The 22,901-nt window shown below is 36.6% G+C and overlaps 1 protein-coding gene across 1 annotated transcript in view; it reads left to right on the top strand.

Moving 5' to 3' along the window:
• Positions 1 to 22,901, top strand: part of PLCE1 (phospholipase C epsilon 1) — a 141,743-nt gene that overhangs the window by 76,163 nt on the left and 42,679 nt on the right. Inside the window, exons 3-6 of the mRNA XM_009277763.2 lie at positions 3,017 to 3,333; positions 19,579 to 19,724; positions 21,581 to 21,839; positions 22,555 to 22,763. Of these exons, the coding sequence (XP_009276038.1) occupies positions 3,017 to 3,333; positions 19,579 to 19,724; positions 21,581 to 21,839; positions 22,555 to 22,763 (931 nt within the window). The remainder of the gene's footprint in view (positions 1 to 3,016; positions 3,334 to 19,578; positions 19,725 to 21,580; positions 21,840 to 22,554; positions 22,764 to 22,901) is intronic.

The raw sequence follows: 22,901 nt of genomic DNA, 5'->3' as shown, positions 1-22,901 counted from the left end.
ATGAAACATGTTTCATGAAAGGTAGTTTCATGAAAGGCTTTCAAAATCCCTGCATTAGCTTTCTGCTGGACTTGATCAATGGGCAGTCAGTCTAGTGGAATAAAATTCAAATGAGATATTCCTTTCTGGCAGTCCTGAGATACCCTGTACCCACCTTCTTACCTCTGGTCACTTCGGTGTGTTGAGCCTTGTTCTTAGATGTGAGAGGTTGTAATAAGTGCAGCCTGAAGGGTGATTATACTTAGGCAAGGCAGTGTGCAATAGGATCATGAACAGTGTTCTAGCCTGTTGCAAATTCAGTGTCAACCTTTGCCAGTTTTTGAGGTCTTTGAGCAAAGCTGAAGTTCTGAGACAATGTGGAATGTACATCTGTTGAAAGTGTGAATGTGGGTCGTTTTTGTAGTTGATACTGTAATGGAGAAGGTGAATTACTGAGAATGCACACGTAAATCTCATCAGCAAACAGTGCATCAGGGAACAGCTCATCTTCACTCACGTGTTATCTCTCTTCCATCAGTCACTACTTAACTGGGCACTCCTTATAGAGTTACACCTTCTTTTCCTACTATATTGATGGATATAAGGTGTTTATAACTGTAGTTACTGAATAATGTTGAATTTGCAAAGCACCGGTATTTCTGTGGCATTGCATTGTCCATGCTACTTGCTGTCTTCTCTCCTGCGTTAATGTGATCACCTGCAGCCGAGCCATGATCTGAACTGCCTGGTCCAACTGTCCTTTCCTGACCTCAGTGTCCTCTTCAGAGCTCGGATGCCTCTGACAGCTACAGCTTGTTAGCAATTGGGATGTGTTAGTTGCCTTCTGGGAGCACATCTTCTGGTGCAGTTTCATCTGTAGAGGATCCACTTTGTGTGCTCTGAGACTGTAAACTAAAGCACAGTACGTGAGGATGTTTGGGAGATGCGCTTCAAAAGTGCATTTCTGATCTAAAATAAATTGACAACATAGACACAACCTGTACACCCTCAGTTTCAGCAGTGACGCACAGGAGAGGCTGGTACAGGCAGTACTTTCTCTGCCTTCTCCTGGCTGGCAGGATGCCTTTTATTTCCCAGGAAAGTCCTTGAGTGAAAAGAGCTGTCATGCATGGGGATCAGTGAGGCACTGTGACTTACAGGGAGCAAATGAGTAGTAGCGGATGTTTGCGTCATGCCTTCCATATCCTCCTCTTTCTGAGATAACATGGGTTGTGACAGTGACAGTTTGGTCTATATATGCAAAGCACTATGCAAATATACAATTCCTGTAGTATAAAACGAACATTACATTTTCGATTGTTTTTATTTTGGCATAAGCTTATGTTCTGTTGCAAAGTCAAGAACAGTGCAAATGAGCTTTAAGAGCTTTTTCTTACGAAACCTTTCAGAATTGTTCCACACAGATTGAAGTAGAAAACAGAATTGGAGTCTCATGTAGAATCAAAGCAAACAAGACTGAGAGGAAGCCCAGAAGCTCACTGCGCTTCACCTGCTGCCCAAAACAGGATCGACATGTCAACATGGTGCTCTTAACTGTCTTTTTTTCCCTCGATCTTTCTTGCAGGAGTTTCAGTGACAGTGATTTCTTGATATCTGCAGATACTGTACAGCACTACTTCGCTGTCCTTGAAGTTATACCTGTTCCCCACTATGTAACCAGGATATTGCTTGTTGCAAATGAAGTCCATTACTTTTTTCCTCACCAGTCTAGCTACAGAAACAATTACTCTTTGGCTCTTTCAGAAGCCTTTTATGTATTTGAAAATTTCTCACAGGTTCTGTTAGCCCAAAGGCTTTATAGTTTATCTTTTGACTTTTAATAGAATATATTAAGAAAAGGCAAGTCTCTGTCTTTTTAACTTCTCACTGGTTGATAATAGAGTTTGCGTAAAATGAATGTAACAAGGGAAACCTCATATAGCATATTTTATGTTTATTATAAGAGAATGAATTGTAATCAATCATTATGACCTTTAGAGAACAGAAAGGATATTTGCTCCCTCTATGAAATGAGAGTTTATTGATAGAAGGAAAAATGGAAGTAAAAGATAGATATGGAGTGTACCTCCATTATGTGTGCAAAAAAATCTCTAAAGATATTTTGTGAAGCAACGCAAAAAAATGAACTCCTTTTCCTGGGAAGGAAGAAGAGTACAGAATATACTACTATGACTGTTTATACGTTTAAGTAATTCTTGAAAAATTATTGTTCAGAGAACCCATTCTAAACTTATCTAGTCAGAAGGCTCACACTCACTGTTCTGGAATCATTGTGTTGATGTTTCAGGCTTCCCACATGGTCTTACAAAGCTTGGCTTCTTCCTTCTTAGGAAAAGTTTTATTTTTCAGGAGACATCACTGCTAGGATATTATAAAACTACCGTGAATGTTTTATAATAACGGATGAAACATGCATAGTCCCAAATATATGCATTTTCCCAGAGGAATGAAAAATGTTTTGTAACTTCGGACATTTAGCTTCACAATGCAGTGAGCTCAGATAAATTGTATCTTATAGCAAAAGAAATATGAAGAAAAATGCTGACCCACGTGGGTTTTGCGTGATCATTATACATTATTTCTTGTGGCAGTAGAGTCCCGATGCCCCAGTCAAGGCCTCAAACCCCTTTGTACCGCGGACTCTAATATGGAGGCAAAACAGAGCCACACCCTGCCCAGATGATCCTTTTATTTGAAGTTTTGACAAGACTGCAGGTGACTGAAGCGGGCGTTTGGATAAGTCAGGAAGCAAGCACGTTTTGCCACGTAGCTTAACAATCTCAGAAGCCCGTTACCAGCTATCTAGCTAATACCAGATATAGAGATACGCAGAAAGACCCCAACTAAAAGAACGTATTAGATTGTTTAAATATAAAGTAGTTAGGATATAGTGTACTGCTGAATAAATGAACGAACAGTTTAACAGAACAAAAAGAACAAGTTGTCTTGCTTTTGCACAGCCCAGTCTAAGAGTTAAAGGCGAAACCTAATAAATTTTTTATTTGTTTTGTTTTAGAACGTCAAGCGTGTACTTCTATGGCTGGTTCCAGCGTCCTTCCCTCCAACGTGGCTGGTATCAGCAAAGAGCTGATCGAACTGCAACACCTCATCCAGTTCCCGGAGGAGGTTGCCAGCATTCTGACCGAGCAGGAACAGGAGCTCTACCGGAAAGTCTTACCCATTGACTACCTCTGCTTTTTAACCAGGGATTTGGGTAATGGTGAATGTCAAAGCAAGCTGCCATCTATTAAAGCTTCCATATCTGCTACTATTCTTTCTTCCCCAAATGGTGAACATAATGCTGTAGAAGATCTTGTGACAAGGTTTAATGAGGTAAGACAAAACTTTTAAATTACTTTTCATAAGGGTTATTACTTGATATTTGGGTTAGTGATTTCCTTTATCTCTCAGAGCTGAATTTAGCTGTAATGACAAATTTTTAAAACATAAGTTAAGATGACCAGGGGATTTAGCTACATAACTTCCACTGAATTTAATAGGAGTTATGTGACCGATTTGCTCAGTGAGTTTGGAAAACTGCAACCTAAGTTATTCTTGCATGTTGTAAAGTAAACAGGAAGAAAAAAATTACAGACTTGTATTTCTTTGTCTTTGTAATGACAGTATGGGGTATACTTTCAGTCAGTTTATTATTTTGTTCAGGAGCTGGAGTTTTATTTATTTGTTTTGGATTTTTGTAGACTAAGCATGATCTTAGGAGTCAGCACAGAAGTATTATAAACTAGAAGTTTCTGTGTTCTGTATAACTACACTAATCTGCACTATTTATTTATTTATTTAATCACCGTGTCTTGAATATTGCTATACAAAGAAGTGTCATTTGTTATGACACGTTTCCATAAGCCAAATAGTGAGTTCTCTACTAAGATTTTACATTATTTTTAGTAAGGTGATCTTCTGAGTTTAATAGAAAATTGATCAAGGATTGAGAAAACCATAGAAAAAATCCACCCCAAAAACCCAACCCAGAACAAAACAAACAAAGAAACCCCTAAATAAAACCTCAGCTTTTAGCTGCAGAAAAATGGAACCATTTCTTTCTTCCTTTTTTTGTGTGAACCATATGCAATGTTAGCAGTTTCTAGATTCATAGAAATGGAATAAAATGAAGATAGTCTTGACTTACGCTCTTTTAGTTTGTTATCCACTGTATTCTTATGCTTTAATAGGAGATTAAAATTGTGCAGGTATCAAAAAGACAGCACAAAATTAAGTAGGTAGAGCAGAATATGTATTAACCCCCAGTGAACTTCCCGCTTCCTGGGCAAATAAGAATCAGTGACTGAATATTTAGCATGTTTCAAAGTGTTCCTGTTTCTTGCATGTTATTGAGATTTAGGAACTAAAATAGTGTAAATATGTTGGCTTCTCTCACCTAATTCTGTTATGGGAACAGAAATAAAAGTTGCAACGATGGTATTTGGTCTTTAGACAGCACCTCAAAATGGTTTAAATTAGCTCTAGTTACTCTATTCAGGAAAGTACTGTGGCTGGTGCAGAGCTGGACAGGAATCTAGCTCCTGACCCAGCCAGGGTCCTCCTTCTTGTGGTGTTTCTCTTACGATGATCACCATAGTGAGGGCAGTGGGAAAAGGTGAAGTTGTCAAGCTCTAGTATGACCTGGTGAGGCACAATGCCAGAGCAGTTTGTTAGGACATTTTGCGGTTAGCTGTACAAATTAGGTTGACCGTCATGTGTTCTGGCACTGAACGGGCACAGGATTGAAGAGCAAGGTGGTGAAGAAGTCTTGTCAGAAGTGACTGAGACTGTTCCATATCAATGAGAATTTGAACATTAAAGTTGCCTTTTGGTAAAACAGTCAACGTTACTTTTAGTGTTAGAGGTTTGTGACTTTGCAGTTGTTGTAGTCTAGCATTACTTGTCTGGTAATGCTACAGGATAATTTTTCATATAATTTGAATTAATTCCTGAATATCTGGTGCATAGATAATATATTTAGTGCAATGGATTATTTTAAGTATAATCTGGAATAACTTTTTTTAAACGTAGATGTTATACGTTTAAATGGAGTTATTGTACAATATTTACTGCTTGTAATAAATCACTGTTTTGCTATCTGCTTTATCTTATGGTGGAGTATATCAGTTGCCACAGCCAATCACAAGCGTGAACTTTCAAAATGTCTTTGTTTATAAATGGCAAGAAAATTCTTGTGCAAAGAGTCATGCTTTTGTTGGCAAAAGTCGGTGAGCACTTGCTGATTTTTTTTGGCATTGCCTGTAGAAATACTGAAGTGTATTTATAATGTGGGAGCCAGAATGACTTTTAGGATGACAGGCTTCTGATACATAATGGGAAAAAAAATCATTTCATGTCATTGTTCTGTTAAATGGGCAATTATAGTACATAGAGGATTTTTCATGAAGCAATATGCTTTTTAGTAATTTTTCTGACACTTACTACATATTAATGAGGAACACTTTATAATACTTGTTTAAAATGACGGTCAATAATTGCTGATTTGTTACACAAAGGAACTTCTTCATTTAATAGAAAAAATACTGACATTTTCATGGAAGCTTAGATTGAATGAGGGCTGCAGGTGTTTCAGAAAATAAATTAATAACTAAAAATAATGAAGATTAAAATATTTTCAAATTATTAAAATATCTTTAAAAAAGTGAGTTTAAGTGAAAAGGAGGGGAAAAGTTTGGTCTTACTGAGGTAAATTTTACTAGTATTATTTACTGTTTAAGTTCCAGTAACTCCCAGAAACCCCTGTTCATGACTGAAGTTGCAAACTCCCATTGACTGCAGAGTGCAAGATCAAGCGGTAGATATTGGGAAACATCACATGGTTCCCTTATACTTTAAATATGTTTGCTGTTACAAGACTGTTGTTTTCTAGGTGTGAATGATTTAAATATTGTTACTGGCGAGATACATAGAGTATAAATATGTTCTTATCATTGATTAAACCTTTCTATTTACTATTGGTTAGTGTTGCTTAATACGAATTACAGTATTTAGACCTCAGTGGAGGTATAGGTATATAAAAGGCATAGGAAAGACTTACACAGGAGAAAGCACTTATGGTGAGTGGTCAGTCTTCAGCATTTGGCATGGAAATGGTCTATGAAGAATTGCAGAACTGAATCAGAAATCACTTGCCCTCTGCAGTAGGTAAAATTGGTACTTGAAGACAAGTAACACGGCTGAATGTGCCTTAGACCTCAGTGGAGGTATAGGTATATAAAAGGCATAGGAAAGACTTACACAGGAGAAAGCACTTATGGTGAGTGGTCAGTCTTCAGCATTTGGCATGGAAATGGTCTATGAAGAATTGCAGAACTGAATCAGAAATCACTTGCCCTCTGCAGTAGGTAAAATTGGTACTTGAAGACAAGTAACACAGCTGAATGTGCAATAAATAACTGTTGTTATTTTTCCTACTCAATTTCTCATTTGTGGAAAAGCGTAATAGTGGGCATACTGTCTAACACTGAATGAAGCCTGTAATGTGCATTTTCTTTTGCCGTATTACCTGGGTAAGGTGTTTTGACTTAAAGTACTAGAAGTGATTCAGTGATCACATTAATGCTGATGATCCATCAGGAACGCTTCCTAAAACTTTTTTTCTGTAGAAAGGCAGGATGACAGTAGCTGGAGCTTTTGCCAGCTTCAGTGTTTCATTGTATCTGTAGCTTGTTTTAACACCTTGAGAGTCTTGCAAGATTTCTGAAGATTATTTTGTCTCTTAGTATGACAATAGAAATACATTTTTGTCAGATACTCTTGTTCTGAGATCACAGCGTTGTGACCCTGATGAGAGGAGCTGAAAAGTGTAAAAAGGATTAAAAAAAATTCAGAAACCAAGTTAAGAAGCATATAGTGAGAAATCTGCACCACAGGTAACTTAACACGCAAGGAGAAAAGTTGTGATTGTGCCTCAGGCCAGAAGGACTTTGCGTTGAAGTGGGATGTGTGAGCCCGTTCTTTGACGAAGGTTGAATAGGCTTTTGGCCAGCCAGCCATTAACCAGTATCTTAGTGTTACTGAGTGTCGATGCAAAAACATGGTGAGAGGTGGTAGAAATTTAATTTGTGAGCCTTGCCTGATTTTTTTTATTTATTTATTTTTTTAAATAGCTCAGGCCAGAAGGACTTTGCGTTGAAGTGGGATGTGTGAGCCCGTTCTTTGACGAAGGTTGAATAGGCTTTTGGCCAGCCAGCCATTAACCAGTATCTTAGTGTTACTGAGTGTCGATGCAAAAACATGGTGAGAGGTGGTAGAAATTTAATTTGTGAGCCTTGCCTGATTTTTTTTATTTATTTATTTTTTTAAATAGGAGCTCTATTCCTGCTTTAAAGGCAAGGTAACCAGCTTAAACGTTTAGGAGAGCTCCTTTGTTACTGTCTTTGTGGCAAGGTTTCCACAGCCTGCTTATACCTTGCCTGAAGAGCCACACAATTTTTTAACCTGCAATAATCTGAACATAGTTGTCATACTGTGGGTGTCTGCTCGGGGTGTCAGTGGACTGAGCCCTCTATACTATGGAAGAGGTACAATTCGTTTACCTCTGGGAACTGTGATAACTGCTCACCTTGCCCTGTTTTGTGTGGCTTTAGTGAGTGCTTTGACCTTAAATTCAGGGGTACAGTAAAGAACTCTACTGCAGCTGGAGATGCCTTTATTTGTCACAGATACTGGATGAAACTAATAACTGAGTGGCTTTTGTTTCTGATATATGAAGATCTTAAAAAAATAAACAGTGAAGATTGGAGAAATGGCTTACCTTTATTAATACTCACAGAAGATGGAAATTATAGCACTCTAGATCCTCTTCATGTATACGTTTTTTCTTTTCACTGTCAAGAATGATAGGGAAAAAAATTGTAGTAGTGTAAGTAGTATAGAGACATGAAAGATGGATAGCACGGATTAAAGCTACTGTCAAGCACTCCACGAATAGTAGCACAAACATGCAACTGGCAAATCCTGTGCTGCTGAGGCTGGGAAACAGAAACTGCCTTTGTTGAAGAGAGCATGGTTATGGCTTAGACCTGACATACAGTTACTAGAGGGGATTCAGGCATTATGTATTTCCCTGTGTCTTTTCTTGTCATCCGTTTCCAAGTATCAGTTTATTCTCTACTGTGTTCATCAAGGTGGCTGCCATGACAAGGAGCTTGAACACCCAATGACTTGTTTCAAAAATATGTTGTGAGAAAGGTCAGTCATAATGATTTGCTTGAATCCCACAAAATGGGATGAAATACGTTCTCAGATTGTATTTCATTTGTATTTTAAAAGTTTTGGGTCGTTCCAGCTCTCAAGTCTGTACAGAAATTCACAGAGAAATAAAATATTCACAGGAAAATAAGAATCTTATAATCTGCTAATGTTGCAGTTTGTCTGCAGGATTTACTGATGGAGTTTTCAGACAGATAGAGGTTCATATGACATAAAGCCCAGTCACTAAAGATCTGTAATATTTACATACATAGACAAGTTTTTTCAGGCTTTGCTTCCCTAGAGGTACTATAGAAAGATGATAGTCATGGTGGAGATTGCCACTGAAGTTTAAATAACTTCTATAATGCTGCTATAGAAAGCCTGGTCACTGCTGTTTAAGAAATAGTTCATAAAAAAAAAGTTAAATTAAAAAATAATCAGAGAATTAGAGGACTTTTCAACATGTGGAGTAGATGCAGTAGAATTGAAAAAGGAAAAGTTAAAAATGATGGATAACCACAGAAGGATGAGAGATGCAGACAAAAGGTATTGCTGAATCACTATGATTACATACTACACTGCAGAAAGAATATAGATTACTACGTAATAACTATCAGGTATTTAATGAGGAGGAGAACAGAACTGAGAGAAATGATACCATGCTCCTAATGGGTTTGAAATACACATATTTCAGAATTAATGAAAATAAATAAATAGGTTTGTCTGCTTAAGAAGAAATGCATCCTGGTGTTCTGCAGTTAGCAAGGTGCTAATTTCCATGTAAAGAACAGATCCAATCAATCACTTTGTTGAAGTAATGTAATAGTGTGGCATCAAACACTGAAAAACAAACAAGGAATTTTGTTGGATCCAGAAAAAAGGAGAGAAATTTATATTGTGTTCACCTGCATCTACAGGTCTTCTAGGCAGTGCATGCGCTATCTTAGACATCTAAATGTGGCTGAAATTGAAGCTTTATTTACCAGAAATGTTCTTTTATAATACTGTGATTAAAATGCAGCTTTTTTCAGTTGTTCCTTAATCCTGAAGTTTAGATCAGACTTAAAAAATATACAAAGTCCAAGGAGAAGTTAAATTAAAAAGTTTAACTGCTATGCTTTTAGACCCCAGATATGTTCCTAAACTTTCATTGATCCAGTGGTCATCCTAATTTTCTAGGATGGCAGATTGTAATCTCAGCTGTCATAAAGTTTATGTGTTTTGACCTCTTGTCTTTGTACTGTATAGAAAATTTAACAAAAATTCTTTGTAATATTTCAGAAGACATTTAAAGGAGAAACTGAAAATGTGGAAAGTAATTTTGGTTTTTACTAAATGTATTGTAGGAAAATTGGGCACTAGAATGAGTGGATCCTGTTGGGTTTTTTTTCTCACTTTCTTCTTGCAACAACCTGAGGTTTCAAATGGTCTCAAAGAAAGGGAATGACATTTCTGTCCCTTTAACCTATTTGATCTGAAATTCTCTTTGTTATACATCTTGTTCCTAGGGGTTGTTTGTTTCCTTACCTGTTAGTAGTTCTGTTACTTCTTTAGAAATGTTTTGAAGAAAACTTTGTTTCAGATACTCTGAATGCATTTGGTTCAAATTTTCAACAGCAGGTGACTAAATAAGCCTTTTATGAAATAAGTTTGGTAGAATATTCTGTCTGTTCCAATTCTGGTTTTATTGCCGGAAGACAGTAAGGGAAGCCTCCTTTAAAACAATGGAATTTTTCTGTATTTTTAGAAAGCAAAAAGCTCCAAACCTGGAAGTGTTGCAATATAGGAATTAATATATCTTTAAATGTTTTTCAGGTGGAGAAGAATCTTTCTGTATATTTTTAAGGATGCATAGTATCCCTATATGAATAAGGATAAATATATTGCAAAGCCAGATGTTTTTGAGAAAAAACTGTGGGTCTGTTGTATGTGCCAGTTTCTAACATGTAACTTTGATTCAGTAATTAATTCAGATTTACAGGAGTGGAAGAAGCAAATCCACCTGTAGATATTTCAAATAGTCTTAAACGTTTTAGCTTTTTAGCTTTTTTTTTCACTGTGCTAGAAGAATTTAAAGCTATATTGTAGCCTGTGCCACATGTACTCAATTAATTAGAAGGTATTTTGCTATTCCGTATTTATTTATCATGAAGATTTTGGGCTACATGCATTCAGTATCACCAACTATAAATAAAGTCTTTAAAAGTTTGATTAAAACTGTAGTTATGTGATAGTGGAGACTTGGGCACAACATGTACTCATCAGCGAGACACAGCGGATATTTCATTTGCTTCTAATAATACCAAATTGATCATAGAGTCTTGTAAAAGCAAGGCAGTGGATCAAGCTAAAGCCAGATACTCTTTCCTGTTACTGAATGTAATTAAAACCTGATTCTGAATTAGTGGCTAGCGTGGGAGGAGGAGAGTGAAATATAGTAACATCTAGCTTTGCAAAACTATTGGCTTTTGGATTCTCTAAGACTGTGCACATAATAATAATAATAGTAGTAGTAATAGTAGTAATACATTTTTCTGCTCTGATAGAGCACTGACTACCAGAAGTTTAGTTTTCATGGATGTATAAAAATGGTGGGAGGAAACTATTAAGGAGATTCTGCAGAGTTAGCAGAGCCCTGGTAGCTGGGAAGAGATAAGGAAAATGATACCTAAGTGTGTTTTAAGACCCTGAGAACTGTAACAACATGCTTTTTCCATCTCTCCTTGCTGCCTGCTGTGCCTTTCTCTTCTTCATTTAGTTCTTTTCTCTGATTCCTGTATGCTATTATGAGTTCGCCCTGCTGCTTTACCTCGAGTGCCATGTGGTCCTTACTCGGTATCATATCTTTATGGTATGCCACAGTCTTCCTGGGCACCTGTTTCTTTTTCTGTACCTTTACCCTCCCAGACTCTTGCACGTTTATGGTTTTTACTTCCAGCCACTCTTCTGCCTCTTGCCAGCAAAGCAACCACAGAAAAACAAGATAAATGTACATGTTGTAAACATTTATGTTTATGTAAACATTTTAAATAATTTCAAGCATTGCTTTATGTAAACATGAAAAGAGTCTCTTGTAACTTGATCTTTCTGGCCACAGCTTCAAATAACAGAAAAGCAATAAAAACGTATAAACCAAAATGAAGCATTTAATTTTCCACGCTGAGGTATGCATACAAAGCAATTGTGATGTCTTAGATTGAAAGTTGCACCAGATTGAAAGATCATTCAAACAGCTGTCTGAATGTAGTCCCACTGTGGAACTGAAAATGCAAAATAAGAAGTTCAGTACATAAGGTGATTTTTTTGGAAGGATTGAATTGCCAAAAAATAAGCGAAGAAGGTAAAAATGTTTGAACTACTCCAGTATAGCACTGCTACTGGGGTGGTTTCATCATTCACTAAGTCATTCTTACATTCAGTAAAGTTAATTAAAAATATGGCAATTTAGGGCATTAATTGATAATGATAGTTTTATTTTTAATGGTTTAAATTTGTAAATTTTTTCATTGTTCATTCAAAACACAAATGTAAACCCTCACTAGCAAAACAGAGACATATCATTTTACTGAAATAATGGAATGTAAATAAATATTGCGTTCTGTCTCGTAGTTCAGCATTTTTTTGCAATGCCTAAATGGGTTTGCATAATACTTTTAAAAAGATTGTGTTTGTACAAATATCAAACTGTTTCCAGTCCTTGTTTGGAATAGTGTTTAATCAGATTTAAAATGGTAAATGTTCTTTGTAAGGTTATATAATTTCACTCAAGCATGTAAAGTGAACCATCTGGTCATAAGATATGCAATTTTAAAAACTCAGATTTAAAAAATTATGTTGCATATTATACCAAAAGCCCAAAAATGTTAATAATGAAACTTTAGTGAAACCCACGTAAAATAAACCAATTCTGTGTTCTATACTGTGCTCCTTATATTCATCAGTATGCACTGATGGGTTTGTGCACAGTTAGCAATGCAAAGGAACTCATGGTAGCCAGCTGTCAGTGCTAATGCTGCATACTGCTAGTGTTTTAAAAAGCCTCATATATATGAGTCTGCTCCTTACAGTTTTATAAGAATAGTATCTCTCAACAACACTTTTACTTTGTGGAAAAGGTTTGTAACGTTGTGAAAGGTGGATTTAATTTTTTTTTAAGAGGGAGAAATTGGAGTACACTGATATACTAAGAATTGTGCTTTTAAACAAGATAATGTGTTTTTCCCTTTTGCCATAAATACTGCATGATATCTGATGAGGGTTATTGTTTTACATGGATTTTTCATGCTCTTCAGATTTTACTTAAATTTCTTGATTTTATAAAAAAAAAAAAATCATTAAAACTAGAATGGCTTGGTTAAATGGGTTACAGATTGTCATACTTATTCTTTGGATACCTGAAAAATCAACTTGTTTTGTATTCAGAGGCTTCTTGTACACATACTTTTATTTCGTCAGTATTACAATTGCTTGCTTTCTTGCTCCAGTGTAGGCAGTTGTTAAATCAGCTACAGTTTATTATAAAAAGAAATCCATGGCTAATTTTTATATGTTAGGTGCTAGAGAAGGTATGTACTGTAATCTTACTTTGTGGTAAGCCAAAAGATTTTATTTTACTTGCTAGCAATGGTAAATGTTAAACTTCAGGTAGGCAGCTCTGTTTGCTCATTTCACTTCCGAAAGCTGCATCTCTCAAGTATTATGAAGTTCCTAAAAAATGTAATATAAAAATAGAAGACATAATTTCTTCCATGTAGCATCACCCACTGAGGTATGTAGCTTGGGAATTGCCGTAAAAGCCTTATAAACCTAAGAGCTGGGGAAATGAATGTAAAGCAGTACAAATGACAAAACCCTGGGCTTCGCAGGTGGAGATTCTTAGTAGTTTCCTCCCTCAATGCCACCTCTGCATTTACATTCTGATAAAAGATAAACGGTAAATTAATTCCTACTAAAAAAAAAATCACAGAATACATTCTCTAGCAGCTATATAAAGGATAATAAATATTTTTTTATATATATGAATTATTATAATTTTGAGTATTAGAAGACTAAAAGAAGAAAAGGAGTGAAGTAAATCCATGGCAAATTTAGGGATACAGTTAATAATTCATTACGCGTGCTTCCATCCTGTGTACTGCATGGAGCAGGATTCCCGTCGAGTAAATGGTTAACAGTCCTGTAGTTTACACTTGTAGGGACTTTAAGGTCATGTGTCATACCTTGAGGATCAAGTTTGATCATGGGTGTCTCTCTTACGTCCTTCATATTATATTAGTAAAAGCAGCTGAGCATCAGTAATAAGCTATATCCTGCCCCTGACAAATCGGGAGGTTTTTGCCGGCATATAGACATGACTGTAAATCAGTGGTAGTTCAGTGATTAGGTAATCAAAAACAGGCTCATTATTTTTGGAACGATTGATATAGATTTCCCACATTTAAAAGTTTAGGGTGGGTTTATTTTTTGTTAATAAAATGCTATAAGTTTAAAAAAAAATATATTCCTACTATTAATTCTGACAGTTGACTTTCTGTCTATTTAATTGCCCTTTTAAAAAAATACAAATGAAAAGGGAATTCTGAAAATCAGAACAGAAACCTCTGGAGCCTTCTGGGAACGTGATGTCCTGAAAAAGGAAGGTTTGTCTATCCTAAATAATGGTCTCTCATTGATACAGTTGTGAAAAATTCCAAGTTAAGTAAGTTGGAACATTGAATGAGACTCAGTCACTGATTTGAAAATATTCACAGTATGTTTGAAGATTAACACTGTTACAATATGCCTTTCCCAAATGCATTAGCAATATCTAACTTGAATTTATTTGAAAACTTTGATCAAAGTAAGATAAGCCTAAAAATCTTTAAAAAAAAAGGTTATTGAAAAGAATAGATTTTAGTGCAGTTAAAACAGGTGATATAAAAAGATAATTTCAAAAAACCTAAAACTATAGAGATTTTTATGTACTTCTGTGCTTCAGATCATTGCTTGGCTACAATTTGCATTGCCCGGACTTCTGATGCAGATCCTGTGTGCTCAGACTCAGATTTGAAGGAGGCTCCTGTACTTCTGAAAATTTCCAAATGAGGCTACTTTGCAATATATCTGAAATTAATTTGGCACAATGTTATCAGTGCTTCTCTGTATTAGGTCACCCGAAAATATTTAAATCTTAACTAAGTATCTATTTGATTTGATTTTGTTTGTTTACTACTTAATATTAGTATGCAGTAATCCTGAAGGACACTCATTTTTTTCCATCTGCATGAAAAGACAGATGTTATTATCAACTTGTTTGAGTGGATAGTGCTTCAGTTTATGACTTTTCTTGTGTCTTGCAATCATGTGGGTTATAGTAATGAAGCCAGGATACATTTTCTCATACTTTTCAGACTCATCAGCAGTGCAGCGGAAGTCTAATTATAGGTTTGCTGTGGTGATTTCTGTTCTGAAGGGAGTTTAAAATGAGTTACATAAACAGAACTATGCAAGTCAAGTGTGAAAAAAAGTAAACTAAGGAAATAATGACTAATATGTTGATACGTAGATTCTGATCTGACGTTGAAGTGGTATCTAACACAAAAATTGGGTCCAAAAAGTGTTACTGCTCATTCTGAGGAATACTCGCAATGTATTTTGATCTTCTTGGCAGGGCTACTACTGCGCACTCTTTTGGCTGGGTGTGCTGTCTCTGGTCCCGGAGCTGGCTAGTTCAAGCATTGCCCAACTGGCAAAGCCCTCACGCTGCTGTAGTGGCAGCCTGATAACTAGGCAGCTGGCTACCTGATGGTACTTCATCCTCGGGTTAGGTGCTCCTCAGGTGTGATGCCATCTCTCTGCAAGCCATCCAGGAATGGACTGCTGGAAGAGGAGGTGACATTCTGTATCCAGCTGGCAGAATTGTTCAGAAGTCAGTGCCCGCTTCTGGCCAGGATGGAGCCTCCTTTTGCTCTGTTCACCCTGCCGGAAACCCCCTCCTGGAGGTAGAGGTCATACCTGGCTTTAGTGACAGAGAAACTGTGCCACTCCAGAATACTGTCTGTGCTACTTGCTTGCCAAAATGCAAAACCCGGGGTTTTCAATTCAGCTTCCAGCTGGTTTCCATAGTCACCAAGAAGTATGTACATACACAGAGTTGTTCTCTGCTTTTCTTCTGTGTGAGGTGCATCTAGCTCAGGTGTGCACAGACAACATCTGAGGAATCCCAATTCTGAACTTTCATTTGAATGAAGATCTTGAAAAATTTGTTATTTCTTGAACACCATCTGTGCAGAGGAAGCTTTATGCATCCCAGGCAGCAAAAATGTAGTATATGCATTATCAGGTATTTTGGGGATCCAGTGGCAGCTATACAGTGATTTGAGAATGTCGGTGATTCCTATGGAGGCATTCCTTTGAGGATGTACTCTGGACTATTCATATATTTATCAATGACTCACGAAATTCATGAGTATGTTTACTGAGTATTGTTTAATGAGTGTATGTTTTAATTAATATTCTTAAGTTTCCCCTAAGCTGTCATACATGATGTTTCCTGAAGATTGCAGACCTTTCAATTTACCTGCATTTCAGTGTTGTTTGCACGTTGCTCATTTTAGCTATGGCCATTATGAATAATCATCTCAAATTAATGCCATACCCAAGCTGTTTCAGTATGCATTTATTTAAAAGCTTTAGAGTATTGTTCTTCATGATAAAATTCTTGGATCCATCAGTTCAAGGTGCCTGGGCAGAATAAAATCTTCAGGGAGTTCAGAGCTGGGAAGTAACCTCAGTCAACAGAAGTTCAGCTTTGATTTTCTGTTCCTTTAAAGCCTATTGATTCAACCAGATCTCCCATTTTGAGAAAAATCCCCCCTGGCATTTTAAGTGGATAACCGCTTTTTAATTCTGTGTTTGTTTCCTAGCTGGGCTCTAGGACCACATTTAATTTTGGGGAATTGCCCCCTCAGCTCTGTTATCTGACTGAATTTTCCTCCCTTTCTAGCTGTCTTCACTAAAAAAGCTAGGAGTAGAAAAGTTTTGCAGATGTTAGGCACAACACTCAGCAATAACCTCACTGAATGAAAGGAGACGGCCTTTGTTCACAGCTCTTTTCCTCTGCTCCCTCCTTTCTGACAGTACTGTTGCGTTTTAATCATCCCTGTTCTAGTCTCAGACTGATGAAACCTTCCAAGAAATCAGTTTTGGGGTACCAGGCTATTATGCTGCTTGAGAAGCCCATAATCCCCCTTTCTGGGGGCTGTATGATGCATTCAGATTAATCAACCAACAGTCTTTGAATAATTCATAGAAAAACTTTATGGAGACCTGATGCTATTCAGAACCACCAGAAAGGTCAATTTATATGCTCCTTGCTACTGCTAGATATGACATAAAAGAACCGTAAGTCGAAACAGTCTGTAGCATATGTAGAGGAGCAATTCTGTTTCATTCGTAAGTTCATCAACACGTAAAACGATATGAATGAAATTTCCCATTATCTGCATCTGGCTGAAGTATCCCAGCCTGCTCCTCACACTTTTCCTGATCTCCAGGAAATACAAAAATACTGACATTTCTAAGGGAGGCATGTTCAGTATCTTTCAGGAGGGGGTTGTATCTTTAGATGCCCTGTTCTGTCCCCTGATTCTGCCCAATCCATTATATCTGCCTTTGCCCATTCTGTTTTAAAATTTAGAGATTCAGACAATTTATTTTTCCTTCTTGTTTAGTGGAAGATTTTTAGAGTGTTTTCTACTCTTTCTGTAAGTCTGTTCTTGTCCTGCAAGAGGAGTGAGCGTAAACTTCATGGGACACTACCGCCTTTTGCACCCTTATTTTGCTCTTACATATACATATGCCATCTCGAGGCTGCAAAGACTTGTTCGTGCTGACCTTCATCATTTTTTGTTTGCTTTTACAGAGTGTTTGTAAGAGTTCATCGTAACTGTTTATAGCAGTCCTAAACTCTCTATTAAATAAGATTTCAACAAGTGACTGTCCTAGTTTCAAGGTTGCTTCTTAGTGGGGAGTCTGAATTCAATTGCCTTTTTTGACATTCTTTATAATTTTTGATACTGTTTTCTCCTGACCATTACATCTTTACTGCCTTAGATTAAAACAGAACTGTTTAACATTATATTATTCTTTAAAATGTTCAAACACATATTAATCAAACTGTCATTGCCACGCTTGGTATTTCATACCAAACAAATACTAATTTTTTTTGTGAGATTGCATGCTTAGCTTTTGCATTCCCTAACAGAGCCATTTCTGGAAAATGGGAATAATATCCAAAAACAATATGTAATTTTATTCCAGCATACACAAACAAATCTATGCCAACCTTGAATCACAGATTTAACCGTTTTGTTTCACAATTTCTGATATTTTTATGCATTCAATTTATTACCTTCTATTCTGTTTTTGCCCTCGTTTGACCCCTGTGTTACCCCATTTGACCCTGTTGCCGACTGAGGTTAAACCACGACACTGTGTCATGCAGTGCTCTTGGGTTTTTTTGTATTTTTCCATACCTTCATGCTCTTCAGGTATGCTCTTCTTTGTTGATTCAGTTTTTACATTTTAGGAATAACCAATTAAGCACTGCAAATAAAATTTCAGCTAAATTCAAGTTCTCATTCAGAGCTGGTGCAGCGATTAGATATCTTGTATAGGGCAGCCAATATAAATAGTTTGTTTATTTTTGTATTGTGGCCTCTACAGCAACAGTGCATTAAGGCTGTGTTTGGGAAAGCTTCTTGAGCATGTTTGCATGCACGACGTTGGACTCTGGTACTTGCTCTACCTTTGTTGAAAGCTCTGTACCTGTTGTCTGCTCCTCCTCTTTTCTCTTCTTACATGTTAGTTACAAAAACATACAGTAATTACTGAAACAGTAATTCCGTACCCAAGCTGTTTGATGAGGTGGAACACTGTTTCTTAATGGGTCCGTTGTCCCCTGATCCTCGCATCCCATTGGAGCATCCTGATCCCTGTGGTATGCACTCCCGAGGATGTCCTCACTGCATGAAAGACAGAATGATTTTATAACCTCATTTCTTCAGTCTTAAAAATGTGATTTTTTTTTTTTTTTTTTGTACACACATATACATTGCTTATATTGGAGCTACGGCTTGTCTTCTCATCTGCGCATTTCTGATTTGTTGTTCTTGATTGATTTGGGCATCAGAAAGATTCAAGAGTAACTTAGGTTTCTCATATTCTTTGACTGTGCTCCCTCAGGAGTGAGAGGCTCAGAACACTGTGTCTGTATAGGGCTTCCATTTATGCAAGTCTATATATTTTTAGTGGATTTTTTTTCCTGTTAGTACTAATGCATTTAGATTTTATTTCTCATGCTTGGTTTTTTTAAATAAAAGTCTGTGCCCCCTGAGGGGTGAACTAACATTTTCTAATTTTTATAAGCATCTTCTCACACTGGTATTGTCTGTAAACACTTGAATCCTTCAGGACCAAAGAATGGAACTCAGTGTCAGTAAACAAATCACGTTTATTGCTTCCTAAGTGTTTACACAATGACAAAAATCAAGGCCCCAGGGAATCATATTGTAAAAAGGAACAGTTGGTTTAAATTAGGTTTCCATGTGAAATATATCTTCTTTTTATGGATGTTGTGGGAACATAAACTGGAAGGAAAATCTGCACACTGATAAAATGAAGGTTTGACTTTTATTTGTTTAAATACAAACAGAATCATGTACTAAGTTAATTTCTGATTCTGGCATTAATTAATCACCGAACAGAAGTTGGTAGTATGGTCACACTTAGGAAGGTGGGGTTTTTTTTCTTTACTTCATTTGTGATCTTGCAAATAGATAATGTAAATTATTTTAAATGTTCAGTGCATATAGGAATTAGCAAATTTGTACATTAAATACAACTACCAGTTTTGTGAAATTAAGCAAAAATAAAAATTCCAATTTATCAACTTTCACTATCCATGTGGTAAGAACAAGGGTTATTCAGTGTGAGGCTGAGATTTGTAAGCTATGTTAATGAGAATTGACACTGCAGATCTCTCTGGCAGCTTTAGAAATCAGCGTTACCTTAAGCTGTCCATTTTTTTCCGTGGCCTGAATGCATATTCAGAATATCTCATATTAAGATACAGTAGTTTTTTGTTTAATATAAGTATTTCTAGAGTAGTTAGTGGTTTAACTGTTGTAACGTGAGTATGTCTTGTGTGTAAGGTGTGATTGCAAATCGTACGTGATTTGGCTGCAAGTGTGTAAGTAGGATTTTGACTGATACCCTCCTGACGGAAGGAAACCAAAAAAACCCACATTATCCATCAAGTATGCATGAACGCTCCAAGTGACATTGCTTTGACTGACTGTGCTGTCCATTTTCTTTTACAAGGTGAGCTTGTGGGTTACCTGGCTGATCCTGACTGCAGGTTCTATGGAGGAGAAACGAGAAGTCTTCTCATATTTAGTACATGTGGCAAAATGCTGCTGGAATATGGGCAACTACAATGCTGTAATGGAATTTCTGGCAGGACTAAGGTACTGGCAGCTCTTTCTTTAAATGGCTTTTTAGTGAGAGATTACACTGCAGCTTCTGTTAAGCAGATGTCTCTGGAGAACAATGGACTAAACAGAAATCCGTGGCTAAATCACATCATCTCACCCTGTGACTTTCTAGTAATCCCTTTTGGAAAAATGAAGCATGCTAAAAGCCATTTTTTTCCAAAATGCTCTGGAGACACCATCGGTTTTCCTGGTACATGCTAAAGATGTTACATTAGAAAACATAATTTTTTTTTTTTTTTTTTTTAAAAACCAGAAATTTTTAAAATGTGAAAAGAAGATGGGAAAGCAGTTGTGATTTATCTGTAATCAACTAAAACTAATGTAACTTGGGATTGGAGTTTCCAGAACACAAGTGAAACATAATTGTGGTAGCGTTCTAAAAGGGTCAGTCTTAAATTGTAAAAAGAAAACCAAACCAACACAATACAACAAAAAACCCCAACAAAACCAACCAAACAGCTAAACCTCTTTTTTTAACGCCTCCAATTTACTTACACTGACTGATGTTGGGATCTCATGCTGTCATGGTCTTACATAGCCAGACCTGCAGTGTCTCCAGGAGAAAGAGTGAGTATGGGGTTAAAGACAGTGTGTTGCTAGCTTTCCTACGGAATTGCAGATTCGTACAGAGCCAGGTGAGCAGGAAGGCAGTGCCTTTGCACAGGCAGTTCAGAGAGCAGCAAATTGGACTGAACAGGGAAGAGTTAAGATCAGATTTCCCATCTCTTACCTCTGGCCCTCCTTGTATATCATGTTTGTGTAACAAAGCTTTAAAGTGTTTGTATTGTCGCTCTTTGTGGTTTAGTAAGGATTCTCATTGAGCTATTTGTTTACATTTTTGGTATATAAAACACATTTGAAACACTCATAGACATGGGGAAGTCTTTTTGAGCAGAATGCATGCACAACCTCCAAGCCATGTAAGTCGTGAGGGAAAATGCAAAGCAAATTAAGGGCTTAATTTGATCTCTAATGCATCTGCACAGCACAAGGGAAAGAGAGGAGAGGAAGGCTAGTGCTGATTAGCAGTGTTTCCGGGACAGGGACAGAAAGTGGGGTTAAGGACGTTCTACTGTTAGCATTTCTGCAGACCTTTTAGTATGTCTGGGGCTGGAGCGGGTAGAAAGCCCGTACCATTGCACAGACATACAGCTCAGAAGGTGAGACACCTCCCAGTGGTACTCGCAGTCCTCAGGGAGCATCAGGAGGTATTTCTGTTTGAAATCAAAGATTCTTTTCAGCTGCAGCACTGCATTGGTGCCTGAGAGCTGGAACATGGTCCTGATTTATTTATTTCCATGAAAATAAATAATTTATTCTGTGAGTGAAATGGGGAAAAAAACCCAATGTAAATTATTTTAAATAAATGCAATTTTAAACAAAACAAAACACGTTTGCGAAGTTTATAGATTGTTCATAATACAACTAAAGAAATTTGTAATAAACCGTTTGGTTTATCTTTATGCCATTTCCTTAATCTTTTCTTATTTCTTCCCAGGCCCTTATAAATTTAAGGCAATGACACAGTGAAAATGTTAGAAAGCCTGCTTGTATGTCTTGTGCAGCTGGGCTTTTATTAAAATGTCAGATGTTACTCCAGTAGATCAGACTGCTTGTTTCTCCTTTTTAGTTTTGTTCTTTAATAATTCAAAGGGGGGGAAATGGTCCACCAACCAGAATTTTCATAAAAATAACGATCTTGATTTCATTCATTCATTTCTCAATAGTGATGATAATTTCCTCTATTACATATATGCTGCGAGTGTTGAACTTGAATGTAAATTGTTTTTAATTTTTTTAATAAATGTTGTGATCTCTTTTTGCAATAGGTCAAGAAAAGTTTTAAAAATGTGGCAATTTATGGACCAGTCTGATATTGAAACTATGCGAAGTCTGAAAGATGCTATGGCACAACATGAGTCATCATCTGAATACAGGAAAGTGGTCAACCGGGCACTCAATATTCCAGGCTGTAAAGTCGTTCCTTTCTGTGGTGTATTTTTAAAAGAGCTTTGTGAAGTTTTGGATGGAGCATCAAGCCTCATCAGACTCTGTCCACGGTATAACTCCCAGGATGAAACATTAGAGGTAAATGAGATTGATATTCTAAGAGGTTATGTTCATAGCCATCCAGTGCTTTATTTTATATTTTTTTTATTTTATATTATTTATTATTTTATACAAAGGCATCATCTAATTAAAATTTTCTAAACCAGACTGTTACCAGACTGTTCAGTTACATGGACCTCAATTTAATTCCCACAGTTATTGTAGCAATTTACATTTGGTTGTTTATACCTAGTTCAGTACTGGAGTACTGAGAAATTACAGTTAGTACCAAAGGGTCATGTTTATACTTTGGGTAAAGTAAGTATGTAAATCCTTAAGGATGTAACTATTTTCTGTTAAATGCTCTGACCTTCCATTTAACTCATTGGGAATTGGAAGGTTTTCAGTTCCTTAAAAACGGAGTTCAGAAGCTCAGTGGATCAAGCTTTTCCTCTATGACAAGAAGCAATTCCTTTGAGTTTTATCATTTTGGTTTTAAAAGAAAAATGCCGCTATTACGTGAAAAGATTAAGACTGAGACTTTTAAAAAGTTTGCAGGAGTTATTGTAACTTGTGTTACTTGATTTATGGAGTGATTTGGTCTGTTTAGGATTGGAAGTAGGAACAAAATCCCATTAGAAGCTAATAGGAAATACATGCTAAATATTCTTAATTCTTGTAAAAATTTCTCCAGTGAGAAGTAGATGACACAATATTCTATTTATTACTATACTAATCTTTTAGATATCTCTAGTTTGTTTCAGATTACAGTGGACAAGATAATTTCTTGCAACGAGTAGGCCAAGATGGTTTAAATAATCCAGAAAAAGAATCAACAGCAAACAGTATCTTTCAAACTATTCGGAGCTGCAATCGCAGTTTGGAATCTGAAGAGGGTGAAGATAATTTTAGTGAAGGGAGAGATTCAAGAAAAAACTCTTTGAAGGACAAGAACCGGTACCAGTAGGTCTCATTTTATTTTCTGTTGTCACCTGTATATTTCATGTTTTCAATCTTTAATTCCCCTCTACCAAGGCTCGCTTTTAGAAATAAGGCCGACTTTAACATCTTCCCTTGTATTTATCCTCTTCCAATTCAGAA

This window comes from Aptenodytes forsteri, unplaced genomic scaffold (assembly GCF_000699145.1).
Source record: "Aptenodytes forsteri isolate BGI_AS27 unplaced genomic scaffold, ASM69914v1 Scaffold15, whole genome shotgun sequence".
Lineage (NCBI taxonomy): Eukaryota > Metazoa > Chordata > Aves > Sphenisciformes > Spheniscidae > Aptenodytes > Aptenodytes forsteri.
Note: the sequence above shows the minus strand (reverse complement) of the source record. Positions and strands in the feature narration are given on the sequence as shown.